The 14,840-nt window shown below is 34.7% G+C and overlaps 1 protein-coding gene across 1 annotated transcript in view; it reads right to left on the bottom strand.

Annotated features, from left to right (window-relative positions):
* Window positions 1-14,840, bottom strand: part of Srfbp1 (serum response factor binding protein 1) — a 55,357-nt gene that overhangs the window by 19,151 nt on the left and 21,366 nt on the right. The window contains exons 4-7 of the mRNA XM_074076558.1: window positions 9,275-9,346; window positions 3,261-3,342; window positions 1,565-2,255; window positions 205-242 (exon numbers count right to left, since the gene is read on the bottom strand). Of these exons, the coding sequence (XP_073932659.1) occupies window positions 205-242; window positions 1,565-2,255; window positions 3,261-3,342; window positions 9,275-9,346 (883 nt within the window). The remainder of the gene's footprint in view (window positions 1-204; window positions 243-1,564; window positions 2,256-3,260; window positions 3,343-9,274; window positions 9,347-14,840) is intronic.

The raw sequence follows: 14,840 nt of genomic DNA, 5'->3' as shown, positions 1-14,840 counted from the left end.
ATAGCACAATGACATGGAGAATGGGAACACAGTGCTGCTAACATGGAAGGCCAAAACAAACAATAAGACAATAAAAACTTACACAATTACATTGATAATTATAAGATATTGTTTCCAATTATTAAGCAATTACACTTGTTCATCCTTCGATCTGGTGAGGTACTGGTTATTTGCATATGGAAGTCAGCAACCATTAATACATACCTGAGATTTTACTTTTTGGCGCTTGTTCCCGATAATCCCTAAAAGAAGAAAAACACCATTATGACATTTAAAAGATAATTGATCTTTTAAAGATTTTAAGAACATGGCACGATGAAATAGATGATAAAACTCATTCATGACGGGACTATCATACATTCAATAAATGAACTCAGGTTTTAGCTACGTCAAATGTCTGTTTAATTCCAATATAACTTTGGACTTATTATTAAGGAGTTTTCCTGTCTCCAACCTCACAGGGACTTCTGTTTATAACTTAAAAGTAATCTGCCAGGCACAGTGGCTCACATAAGTAGGTACTGGATTACAGAATCCCAGCTACTCAGAACATATAAATCTGGAGGATAGGGATTTAAGGTCAACCTGTGGAAAGTTAGTGAGATACCCATCTCAACAAACAAGCCAGGCATGGTGGTTCACACTTAGAATCCTAACTACCCAGGGGGCACAGAGAGGGCACCGAGGTCTGAGGTTGCCAGGCCTAAAGCATGAGACCCTTCCTGAATAAGAATACCTAAAAACAAAAAGGGTCAGGGGGTATGACATCAAGTGGTAGAGTGCTGGCCTAGCAACTGTAAAGCCCTGAGTTCAAACTCTAGTAATCTATTGTGTTTGTCTCTGTTCTTGGGGACTACTTGCTATATAAAGAATTTCAAGTCTTCTCTCAGGAAGCGTGAATCACATATAACACAAATTAAGACTTATATTTGGTGGGAGAGATAGTGTTGTGATTTATAAATGAAGAAAAATTTATAACGGAGTGCCAGTGGCTCGATCCTGTAATCCTAGCTACTGGGAGGCTAAGATTGGGAGAGTTGCGGTTCAAGGCCAGTCAGAACAAATAGCTCACAAGCTCCCATCTCCAAAATAACCAGAACAAAACAGACTGCCGGCATGGCTCAAGCAGGAGCCTGCCTATCAAGCAGGAGGTTCTAAGTTCAAATCCCAGAGCCACCAAACCAAAACAAAACAAAATGAAACAAAACCGCTCACCATATCCGTTTCAGAAAGTTGTTATGTAAAAAAATTTCAAAGTTTTTCATCAAAAAAGAATTCAGTTTTAAGTCTGGTAACTAAAGGAATAAAAACAAATTAACTAGGCACGCTATTTGGCTCCAATGTCTCATTTCATGAAGCTGCACAGAGGTGGCATCACCATATGCACATTTATATATGTCACCCACTGTAAAGTTAAGAGGGCCTAGTAGAGCAACAGGATGGGCTGTATAAACTGGAATTATGCATGGAGATATTTTCTTCCCTTATGGCTAGGATATGTAGATATTTCATATCTTTAAAAAAATTAAGAATAATTATTTCAGAATAAAAAAAGTATCATTACCTTCTACAACTTTTAGAGCCAGATAAAGAGTGGAAAAACACTGATTCTAACTTCCTGGCTTCTGCAAGTGGCTTACTTTTCTCATTTCTCACATCCCAGTGGTCTTCATATGCATCTTCTGTGGGTAACATGTTTTGGAAGGGTTTTTGTTCCTTAGCTGAAGAATGGGAACTACTTTCCTTCTTTCGTGTCTGCTTGACTTTCCCAATGAAGAAGTCGTCACCACTGTCACTATCCTCGGACATGGACGATTGTTTATAGAACCTTTCTTCTGTGCTGTCATCAAAGTACTCCTTTTCCTCTTCAGAGAATTCTTCCTCACTTTCACTGTTACCAAGAGAGCTATCAGACCCCTTCTTTTTTGTGGTTTGACTTAATGTTTTAATTTCTGGGTTAGCAAGTGTCTTCTGATTTCCTGAAAGCTTTGATGGAGCATTTGGAATGTCCACTGCTTTGGCTCCATGTTGCATCTTGCACGTTTTTTCTTTTGTATCACTTAGTGGTTTCTTTGCCAGTATTTTGGCATCTTTCCATTTTTGCTCACTGATAACAGTTCTCCCACGCTGCTGTAATTCACTTGCATTGTCATTTGAACACGAAGTGTCCTGAGAATGATTTTCTTCTGAAGTATTCTTTGATGACTCAATGTCAGGAGCATTTTGTCTTGCATCTTTAAAGGCTTGGACAGCAGCTGCAAGAAAAATAGTGCATGACTTCTTTCAGCATTGAAACATAAAAACATCACTATTTCAATACAGCATTTCTTAAATTATTTGAAAAGATTTAGGAGGACAATTGGAATTTTTATTAAATATATAAAATGGGTTTGAATTCACAGAGAAATATTTTGACTTCCCAAAAACCAAACTAATGGGATGTGCTCAGATATAACCATTTTAAACTGCCAAATGAAAAGAAAAATCACCCTTTCTTCATGTCTTTGAATTATAAAGAACAGTTAAAAAGTCAGTGAATGCAAATAAATAAAATAAAACAGCAACTACCTTCTGTGGTAATAATGCATGGAATTACTTTGTTTCCAGACATTAAAAATAAACACTAATCTGTGACAAAAATGTTTCATTCTATAAGTATTTTATAATATATACACAAAATCATGGCAGAGGCAAGATCAAAAGCAATGATCTTTATCAATGTTTAGAATGACTATATTCAACTCAATTATGTGTATATTAGGCATAAAATATGGCTTATATAATTTTTTCTGATACTGGGGTTTGAACCCAGGGTCACACGCTTAGTAGGCAGGCGGCGCTTTACCACTTGAGCCCCTCCACCAGCCCTTTTTTGTGAAGTGTTTTTTCCTAGACATGGTTTCACAATCTGTTTGCCTGGGCTGGCTTTGAACCACAATCCTTCTATCTCTGCCTCCTGAGTAGCTAGGATTATAGGCATGAGCCACCAGTGCCTAGCTATAAAATACATATTGTATATATTATACATGATACATGATAATATTTAAGGAAATGTACAAATTCAGTGTTTTCCAAATATCACTCTCCGTATCTGTAGGATACTCCCCATATTTGTAAATATTTGAAATAAATTTATGTTTATGATAGCAAATATTCTCAAGAGTGGAAAGGACAATTCTTGAAACAAATGAATAGCCATTTATCCAAAGTCACATATGCCAATACATTAGGCACACTGGCTTGAGTCATTTCATTCATACCTTTCAGCACATCTATTTTCTTCTTCAGAAGAGGGTGCACTGCTAGTCTGGCAATTGCTCTTTCAGTCGCAGTAGAATCTGGCTGCAAATTGAAAAAAATATATAGGGCTAAAAATAACTTGGCACTACTGGAAGTGAATGAAACGAAAGATACCAATCTTTTAAAATTAGAGTTAGGGAAAGACTTACTAATATTCTCAAGTTATCTGTACAATCTATGCTAAAGAAAAAGATAAAATTGGCAAAAATATTACTGCTTCTGAGCAATTCAAAAAATCATATAATCAATTAATAAAAATTCTTTAATATTTAATGTTTCCAGAATTGTACTAGACACCATATGTGATAAACTTGGAAAAAAAATATGACTTCTGTTTTCAAATAGCTTAAGTGATCTAATGAAGACTACTTTAATATGGAAGAATCAAATAAACATATTAGTGCTAATTTGGGTGATACAGAGAAGTTATGATGATTGGAATAGTTGAAGTCCTATTTAATGCAAACCTAGACCTGGGAATGATCTAATGCTATATGTTCATATTTTGAATGTCTACTATCACTGCTGCATTCTCAGAACTTAACACAGTACCTGGCTCATACCCAACAGGTTATAAATATTTGATGATGACTGAATGGGAACAGATTAATATGCAATATTTAATGTAATTGTAAATTAGAAAAGACATGACATAGGCTAATTACTCCAATTATTCTATGTGGCTACAATTTCCAAATTTCTGCCTTCAGCTCCAATTTGGGCCTAAGAATGATATCCAGAAACATAACTGACATATATTTGACATGTCCAAAATGGTGAAGGAGGTCACCATTTTAAGGAAACATGGCAGACAAAGGAATACCAAGGAATAGAAGGAATGGGGGGATGGGGGATGCATCAGAGCTGCTGCGGGGCCCAGATGGAATGCAGAAATAAAATCTAAGCTTGCAGAGATGTTCTCAGCATGAAATTCAAACCATGAATGAGGAAGAGACAACCAATCAGTATTGTCCATAGGAAGGGAGACAGCCAATCAAAAATGGCTTAACCTAAGGTATAAAACTTACTCTTGGTAATGCTCCTTTGCATAGCCACCCACCATTCTATCCCCTTTCAATGGCATGCTAATAAATCTTTTTTTTTCCTCTTCTCCATCTTGGTAAATTTAAATTCTTTTCCCAACCCGTAGTTTCCCAAATCCAAGACAAACAGAACTGATTTTCCTCTCAAACCTGCCTCTCCCCTAGTCTTTCCTATCTTACTGTATGTTTTCTTCTGGTTACTCAAGCCTAAAACTTGAAGGATACTTTCACCATATTTCTCCTTCTTAATAAATTCCTCAGCAAATCCTGTGGTTCTATCAGTAAAATTCACTCAGAACCAGTTACTTCTCACCGTTTCTATGCTTCCTACCTTTGATCAAATTACCAACACTTCTCACCTGGACCAACACAAGCTCATTTCTGATTGTATAAGAGGTGCTTAAACTGCTTTTGCTGAAAAGCACTAACTCCTTACTTGGGTTCATGAATTAAGTAGTAACAAGAGGAAAGTTTGGCATCTCAGTCTCCATTTTGTATCTGTTGTCCTTTGCTTTGAGCCACACTCTACGAAATATGTACATACATAAAATTGAGCAATTATTTAAAATTATGTATACAATAGTTTTAGATTGCGTAATTATATGCAATTTGTTTTTAAAGACAACAATAATACCTGCAAATAAAAATAATATACTATTCTATTAATAAGTACTTTGTTAAAAGGGTAGTTATTTTAAGGAAGATATGAAACATTCTGATGCTTTATGCTTCTTAGTTCAGCTGCTAATATTTGATGAAAATGTGGTTTATTCAGGAAAAGGATGAGGTGTGGACATTTGGCTTCCTGTAATGACTCTACATCAGAGAACACATTTTGTGCCTCTGGGCAAGTTTTGAATAGCTATAAATACAAAACAGAGTTTATACTGTGGGGCAGTACTCATGCTCTTAACAGTGGCTAAAATAATATTTTTTCATAGGTAGAAATATAATCCTGTTTCACAAACAACAGGTTGAAAATTAATAGCTTTTTAAGTTCTTATTTATCTACCTGGGGATTTTTTTTTTTTTTGTGGCTGTGCTAAATAGGATCAAGCCCAGGGTCTTGCATGCGTTAGGCAAGTGCTCTACTACTGAGCCACATCCAGGGGAATATGTTTAACAAAAATGTTGTCTTGAAGGTATGTGTTCTATCTCCTTTGTAGTATAATGGTATTTGGGTATAGATACCTCAAAAGTTCTTACTGTTTCTAACTTTATAAACTAGAAATCTGAAAAAGTGAGCCAACAATATACCATGGCCAAACATTTTAAGACAATGAACTACTCCTGGTATACTTAAAGTAAAAAATGTCAGTTAAGATTACTTAAGAAAACACCAAAAAATAATACAATACAGACAGAGCATAAAAATCTTGCTAATTGGGAGAGGGTACATAAAACACCTATTTTTTTGGTAACATAACACTGAAGAGATGAGCCCTATCATTTTCATCCAATGCAATAATGACTTTGAAGGTTGACTAAAATGGCTCACCAGAATGTCTGATCTGTAAGGGCTCATTACATAAATGAGAAAAAATATGAGCTAGAGATAGTAGATAACCTGTCTGAAGTCACAAAGCTAGTGACAAGGCAACTCTAGTTAAAATGCAAACTTCAAAAATTTAAGCCTTTTCCTTTGCAGAATCTTTGCAGTGGGTCAACAACCAAAAATAAGAATACTATGGATGACTTTCTGAAGCATATCTAAATTGTCAGCCTAGAAGGAAAAGCTGAAGTTATACTCAAGTACTTTTATTATAGCAAGTTATAATAATGAGAATGAAAGTTTTATTGAATTGAAAATTATTTCATCAAGGCTCCATAAACATCAGAACACACTGTAGAAGTTATATGCATATAAATCTTTTAGATACAGGTGGCTCTTCAAATTCCTTATTTATCTAGCTGCTAGCTAGTTTTAGAAATTCATCTTTATTTTTGATGGCCTGTTAACTGGTTCCCAAATTTGAGTTGCTTGTAATTTTGAGGTAGGAAAATACTCTAATGGGCAAAAATACTGTCAGTAGAAAAACTTATTGATATACACATCAGTTATATGCTTTGTAAGTACTAATTAAAGATTTTACTAAACTATGGCAATTACTTCAATAAAGTTTTAAAATCTTCCTATGTAAAAAAGGTAAAATTTAACATTTTAAGCCTTCTTTAATTTTATTCTTAAGCTCAATTTTAATTTTAAACCTTTCTTTAATTTTATTCTTAAAAGTTTTATTCTTAGAAAATACTTAAAATTTTTTTTTATTATTATTTTTCTTTAATTTTTATTTTATTCATATGTGCATAAAATGTTTGGGTCATTTCTCCCCTGTTCCCCACCCCCCCCTTTCCCCCTACCCCCTCGCTACGGCAGAAATTATTTTGCCCTTATCTCTAATTTTGTTGAAAAGAGAGTATAAGCAATATAGGGTTTTTGCTAGTTGAGATAAGGATAGCTATATAGGGAGTTAACTCGCATTGATTTCCTGTGCATGTGTGTTGTTACCTTCTAAGTTAATTCTTCTTGAACTAACCTTTTCTCTAGTTTCTGGTCCCCTTCTCCTATTGGCCTCAGTTGCTTTAAAGTATCTGCTTAGAAAATGCTTTAAGTTTTAAACATTAATAAGAACTAATGGGAAAATAAGCCAAAGACCTTTCCAAGTCTAGACTTAACTTCAAGATTACCTAGACAGTTAGGAACAAGTGGGAACTCAAAATCAAGTTTCTGAATTCAGTGCAATATTCCCAACAAGCTTTTTTTAAGCCATTTAAGGTAACTTTCTTTCATTTGTGACTCAATTCCAAATGCAAAATTTTTACACTAAAATTATAGAAAGCCCACTTCAAATCTTTTTTGGAAAGAAGTCATATATAAACATTTAAAAAAGAAAAAAGCATGTGAAGCAAATTGGTTTCTCCTTTTGACTGTTTTGGGTCTTTGCTGCATTGAAATAATGTCTGCATGTTGCTCAGCAGCAGTGGGTGAAGTACCGGAACTTGGAACTGAGTAGGGCAGTCCTCCTAAGACAGACTTCATTCCTTTCCCTCCTCATTGCCCTCATGCTCTTTCAAAGTACCACCTCTCTATAGTTAATGAGCCCTTATATGTGAAACTATCTTTTTACACATGACAATGTAAAGATCATCTTTTTTTTTCTTTTTGGTGGTACTGGGTTTGAACTCAAGGTCTTATGCTTGCTAGGCAGGTGCTCTTACCACTCCACTGCCCAAGACCATCTTGAAGGTTACAATGTGGCTCTAATTTAAAAAGTTAAAGGTTAAGATAAATGTATAAATGACTAACCCAAGGCACAATGTGATGAATTTCACCTGAGAGACTGAAAATGTTATGGAGATATATAAGAGGAACACAAATACTTAAATTTAACTACTAAGTAGTTAGTATGAACAGTTTTTACACCTGTATGAAGAGACTTCATATTAGGAGGTATGAAGGAATCCACAGCTTTCCCTATTTAAAACTGACACAATGTTTGCCATGGAAAATTCCCAGGAAACTGTGGTTTTTCACACACCTCCAGTTTCTTTCACTTCAAATAAATTAAATTAAAAAAAAAAGTGGAAAATACCCCATCTTTTAATGGAAAAACTTTATTTTGCCATGAGTATTTATTGCGAACACAAAAGGATTTGGTGTTCAATTTTGAAAAGAATTCTGCAAATGTACCTATGAGACAACAATCTAAAAATACTGAAGCTCTTTTCTGTACCATATTAATTCTTTGAAATGAAACTACCTCTAAATGAAATAAGAAAGAATGCTAGCAGCCATACATGAAATTAATTGGGCTTAATTTTAATTCTAAAGTTTATCTAAAGATATAAATCAACAAAGTAACATTTATATTTATTAAAAACATTTAGCAAGACAACTAGAAACAGTCCATTTGGCTGGATCAGAAGAATTTTGGCAAGCTATGTGTGGATATTTTGGAGGTAAAACATTTTCAAGTCTTAATTATATTATAAATAAACAACTAAGATTTATAAATTAAATGCTGAAAACAGATAAATGAAGTATTTTCCATTGGAAGGAAAAGGTATGATACTGTCCTATATTCTGTCTACTGAATGTTCCATATTAGACAAAATTTTAAAAACTACTGAGAATTGGGTATATATGAATATAGTTTTATTTAGAAATAAAGTAAGATTTATCATAAACTTATTTGGGACATGTATTATTTGAGGCAAGGTAAATTCACATTAATGGCAGACCAGTCATTTAAATGTCTATGGAAATGTATCAACTGGAGAAAGTACCAGCTTCATGTATGGATGTTTTAGCTACTGTTTTCTTTCTGAAGACAGAGGAACTCATCAGTGCTCTATTTCCCCTTAAGCCATCAGGACTGCTTTTAGAAGTGGTAGTCTTCAGTAAAATTTACAGTAAGTTCTAATTACACCTCCCCTGGATCCTGTTTTCAGAAGTGGACTGATCTCTAAGTTTATTGGTCCTACAACACAGAATGTACATGTCCTATACATAGCCAAAATATATTCTTTTCTTGGTGGAGAATGATCATAGAAAGACAAAATAAAGAAAATATAAACTTATAATGAATTCTAAGAAAGCAGAGGGCAAGATGAATCTTCTTCTAATAAGAAAAGCAGTTAAAAAGAATCCACCCTTTAATATTGCAAAGCCATAGGGAGATAATAATAAACCTGTCAGGAAGAGATGAATGTTGAAGAAAACCAAAAATAGAAAGTAATAGAGAAAAAACTCCCAATTTTCCTAGTGATGGGTGTTTGGATATTGTAATTTGGTATTGGTGATGGTGTCTGCTGGAAGGGTGGAGTGGGAGAAGAGTTTTAGAGCTGAATGCCAGGAAAGAACTGTAGAAGAACTGAAGAGGCAGGACAGGGTGCTTCACACTGACACCTGGTCTCTGCCAGAGACATACCTTTTTACAGACTTTTTCAAAGTCAATATCATCACCAAGAGCAGATTTAGTTACTACATCAGGTTTCAATTCCTGTAAAAGAAGAAAATATAATAATTTGAGTTAAACTGCCACTATTATGAATTAAATACTTTTCATGCCTTGCTTTAAGAAATTTGATGATATTTAAAATCTCTCTTTTGTGGGGCTGGCAGAGTGGCTCAAACGGTAAAGTGCCTGCCTAGCAAGAGCGAGGCCCTGAGTTCAAACCACAGTGCTGCCAAAAAAAGAAAAAACTTAAAATCCTAATGTTTGGAAAAGAACAACTTGCAATTGGAAAAAAGAGGAGTCAGAGGAAGGAAGAGTATCGTTAACTGTTGTATAAATTAGGTAACTAGGGAAGAGCCAAGAGGCCATTTAAAATGAACAGACTAGACAATAAAAGATTATACAAGAAAAAAGGAAAGTTGAGGGCACTATAAGAGATATAAATATACAACAACAACCATGCAACAAAAATGCAACTTTTCTAAATATCAAAAGAATTTTTTGAAAATCACAGAAAAGGTACATCAGGTGGAGAAATAAACAGTAAATCCAACATAAAATAGTCATTAGAAAATGAAATATGACAGAGTTTAGGACAGACAGTAAGAATACAGCTAAATATGAATAAGCTTACTGGACTTATTAGAAGAAAAAGACCCTCAGACTGGAGCACAATGCAAAACCTGACTTTATGCTGTGCAGTATAAAATACAGAAACAGAGAACATCAAAACTTAAAGGTTAAAAATGAAGGGATGGACAAACATAGATGAGGTAAATAGAAAGCATATGTTGAGAAGTTGTATAAGAAAAAGAATTCAGGCAAAGAAGAAAAAAATTAAACAAGACCAAGATAATATCTGTGAATCTATACTAGCTATGGGTCAAATACAACACAGCAACTACTTGTATAAAAAAGAAACTCCAGGAAATGAGGAAAGAGGAACAATAAATACTACAGAAGACTTTGACACATGAATCCCAGTTCAAGGAAGTTCAAAATTCAGAGAAAAAAACAAAGGGAGGAAAGGAGGGAGGGAAAACAAAAGACCCAAAGACTGACAGTACACAGTTCTGTGCCATATAATGATGTTTCAGTCAGTGATGGACTGCACATGTGATAGAGGTCCTAAAACATCATATTGCTAAGTGATGTCATGGCCATCCTAGTTTTATACAAGTACGTTGTGAGATGTTCCTCAAATGGCAAAATTTCCTAATGATAAATCCCTCAATTAATAAGGTAACATGCCTTTTAAGGTAGAGCTGTCCTATGAATATGTTCATAATATACCCCAATGATATAAATTATATCTTCTTCTCAAGTATATATGTAATGTCCACAAAAACTATCAGGAAGAGAAAAGAGCTGTGGACAGTAGCTCTAATAGTTTGACAAGCAAACATGAACTAGGTTTGCCATGACCTCTACTTCTAGAGCACAAGCAGCTCTATGCTTGGCTGAACTTCTTCCCCAGGTCGCCCAGGCCTTCATCTTCAGAGCCCATGAGTGTGCTATCTTTCATGGTAAAAGGGATTTTTTGCTGATGTAATTAAATTGAGGACCTTGAAGTGAGATTACCCAGGCAAGCCCAATAAAGTCACTAGTTCCTTACAAAAGGAGAGGAAAGGGTCAGAGTTAAAGATATGAAAACAGAAGTGGAAGTCAGAAAAGAAAGGGAGAGGAGGGGAGAAGAAAGAGATATCTGAAAGATGGTATGCTGTGGGCCCTAAAGAGGGAGAGAGCCATGAGTCAGGAAACACAGATGGCCTCTAGAAGCTCAAGAAAGGAGACAGATTCCCCCCTAGAGCCCATGGGAGTACAGTCCATGGACAATTGATGCTAAGACTTCTTATCTCGAAATCTGCATTGTTCAAAGCCACTGCACTTGTGGTAATTTGCTTCAGCAACAGCACTAGGAAACTAATGTACTCTCCATCTCCTACCAATCTTCAGACTATAAAATATTAGTTATAGCATATTTCTGATAAACACTATAATACCATAAACAATGCCAAAAAATTGAATTATTTACTTTAAAACCAAAAAAATCTAGACATCTTTGGATGAATTAAACTGTCCTCATTACATAACCTATGCTTCAGTTTGGGTGAACACCATTATATGTAAAACTAAAAAGGGAAGCTATTTGCTAAAAGATACTTCATACAAAATTTAAGAACTGAGTTTTGATGTGTATGGATAGGAATCTTGTTCCATAACTGGAACTTCTGTCATCACTAATGTAAGTAGACTTTTTAGACAATGCAAAAACTACAACTAATCTACCATGATGTTATTCTCACTATACTTATTATTTTTTTATGGCACTGGGGTTTGAACTCGGCCTCACATGGCTAGTCAGATGCTCTACCACTTGAGCCCCTCCACCGGCCCTTTTTTTGTATGGATTTTTTTTTTTGAGATAGAATTTCAGTACTATTTGCCTGGGGTTGGCTTTAAACTGCAATCCTCCTGATCTCTGTCTTTTGAATAGCTAGGATTACAGGTGCAAGCCACTGGTGCCTGGCTCTCCCTCCTTTTATTAAAAAGAGATCAGATCTCACCTCTTAGAATAAGGTACTTTTGGATGTGTTATCAAAAATGGACAGAAAGCATCTATGTTATTTTTTTTCTTCAAAAATCTAAGTGAAAATTTCATATGCAGTTGTCCCGAATCCTCTTAATTCTGCTATGGAGTCTACTTGGGAAGCTCATGCTAAATTCCAAGGACTTACAAATTGTTTCTTTTACTGAAACCTAGATTTGTGTACATTCTCACTGACAATATATAATACATATTTAAAGGGAAAAGTCTTAAGTATTTTATTCTTAGGATCAATTTTTTTTAACATCTGAAGCAATTTTCAATTTTAAAAGAATACTTGGGCTGATGAACAATTTGTCATGATTTGAGGCTATTTTTTACTCAACAATATCAATTTTTTTCATTACAAATATATGACTAGTGATTCTGAGTGGACCAGGAACTCCCGATCCACTTGTTTTATGCAAAAGAAAATCATGAGTGCAGAAAGTTTAAAAGACTCATTCAAAGTATCACAAAAGAACTAGGACTAGAATGCTTACTTTTAGCTTTTTGCTACTAATGATAAATTAGAAATTGTTTTTTCTCTTCCAGTGCTGTTCTTTTTTTTTTTTTTGAGACAGGGTCTCACTATGTAGCCCAGGCTGGTCTCAAACTCAAAATCCTCCTTCCACAGCATTCTGAGTGCTGGGATGAGAAATTGTTTTTAATTCCTTCCTAAACTAACATTATTCAAGCTTCCTTCATTAGAGACTGTCATTCACTAACAACCAGATGCATCAGAGAATTTCAACTCCCTAGCTGAAAGACAGGATAATGAAGTTCTCTTTAGATACTGAGTGTCACATTTTGTCACACTGAATATCTCCGTTATCTCAACACTGGGTCTACCATAAATCAAACCTGAGAAGAAACAGTGCTCCTGTTTAGGAACTGTCAGAAAATACATTTAACAACTACATCTTTCATTCAAGTTTCTTAATTTAAATCACTATCACATCGATACAGACTTTACATATGAAAACTACTAAAATAATCTGAAGACTTTGTATCATTTAATTCTATAGCTACTTTTTTACAGCTTTAGAGAGAAACTGAAACTCAAACCCCATAACACACATTGAAGTATATATCACCCTGCAAAAGATCAAGTTCCATTTGCCTTTTAAGACTCAGCTTCCTGCTTACAAGAAGACACATTCAAATCCTCAAACCACTCAATGCTACATACTCTCCCTCTGAGGTATTTACCAGGGTTTTTGTATTTTCAAATACACCATACTCAATGATTTCTATTCCTGTGTCTCTCTCATTAGACTACAAACTTTTCAAGGGTAGGCCTCATATTAATTTCTATTATTTCTACATAAACTAGTGCAGAATACATGGCACACAAAGTACAGACTGAATATACCTGGGACTTGAAGCACAGTGCTCTGATCAGGAAGATGGCTCTAAGATGACATAAAATTGTGTGATCTTTTTCCAGCAAGTTCAGGATTAAGTAACAGGTAAAACCTTTACTTTTTAATTTTTTTTGGGGGGTGGTGGTACTGGGTTTGAACTTAGGGCCTCATGCTTGCTAGGCTTGTTATACAGGAGCTCTACCACTTGAGCCACTCCACCAGCCCCATTTTTGTGTTGGGGTTTTTCAAGACAGGGTCTCCCAAACTATTTGCTTGGGCTGGTTTTGAACCATGATCCTCCTATCCTGATCTCTGCCTCCCAAGCAGGCAGGATTATAAGTGTGAGCCACTGATGCCCAGCTATTACTTTTTGATTCCTACAGTATTAACAAATAATAATAACTATTTCAGCATCTGTCTAAAGTCACAATGCAACCTAGACAGTGATAATGACCAGTGAAACATGGCAAATTTCCAAAAGAACTCTGCTCTAGATCTCGACACCAAGTAGCACAACTTTTCAATGACATTTCAAAATGGTATTGAAGTAGTGGCCATCTTAATATTTTATCTATATCATTTAAATGGAGTAAAAGAAATTCAAATTCTTAAGGAATTTATTTGAAGTGTTTTGTACTAGCAACACAGGTATTAAACAATTTGTTTAATCATCATAGTAAATAAGCCAAGGACACAAAACTAGTTAATGGTACAAAAGCAGTATCAGTAAACCTAGTTTAAAAACTTCAGGAAATGTGACCTGTCTTTGTTCTTTGCTTTTGTAATAACATTTTTCTGTATCATAAAAGTTGTTAACATACTACTGCTCATTTTAATTCAATAAACTGATATGTGAAACTTAAATCCTTAAACACGGAGTAAAAAATTAGCTAATAGCAAGTCTTAAGCTATTTCTTAAGACTTTTCTTATTTCTTAGAGAATAAGAAAAAGAAACTAAAAATTCACAAGTGAGTTTCACAGATTTATGTTAACTTTGATCAGATTAAAAGGCAATTTGCTATAAACTCTTTAAAATCTATTTATGTGTATAATATTCATATTTGAAACTTGTTACTAAGATCTTTCTAAGTATAGAACACAAGACAACCAAAACAAGTGGCGTTTAATTTTTGAAATAACCTGACATGGTAACAACGAAAGATATGTTAGTAACAAACTGTTAAAAATGGATTACCAAAGTAATGTACATATGGATTAAGTAGGATAATTTCTGTTTAGTGTGGTAGTTCTCAATGGTGGGAATCTGTAACGACATTCAATTTACTAAAGGAGCTCTGTCAAAATGCACAAAACTCCCATCAATTATGATATAGGACCCTAGGCATGAATCTTCGGGTGTGTATATTCCACATCTTATAACAAAACCATCATTTTAGAGGCTGGTGAAATCTGTGACGATGATTCACTCTGGTTTTGCAATAGGATGTGTTAGTTGGTGGTAAATGCTGCCTTAATATCAGATAAAACTACAGAAACATACAAAGAATGCACAAAATATGCGTAGGGGATATAATGCTGACTGTAGTATGTGGATGGAAATGAGGATGAGAGATAAAAGGGTCA

The sequence above is a fragment of the Castor canadensis genome, chromosome 6, assembly GCF_047511655.1.
Source record: "Castor canadensis chromosome 6, mCasCan1.hap1v2, whole genome shotgun sequence".
Classification (NCBI taxonomy): domain Eukaryota; kingdom Metazoa; phylum Chordata; class Mammalia; order Rodentia; family Castoridae; genus Castor; species Castor canadensis.
This window is presented reverse-complemented; position numbering and strand designations above follow the sequence as displayed.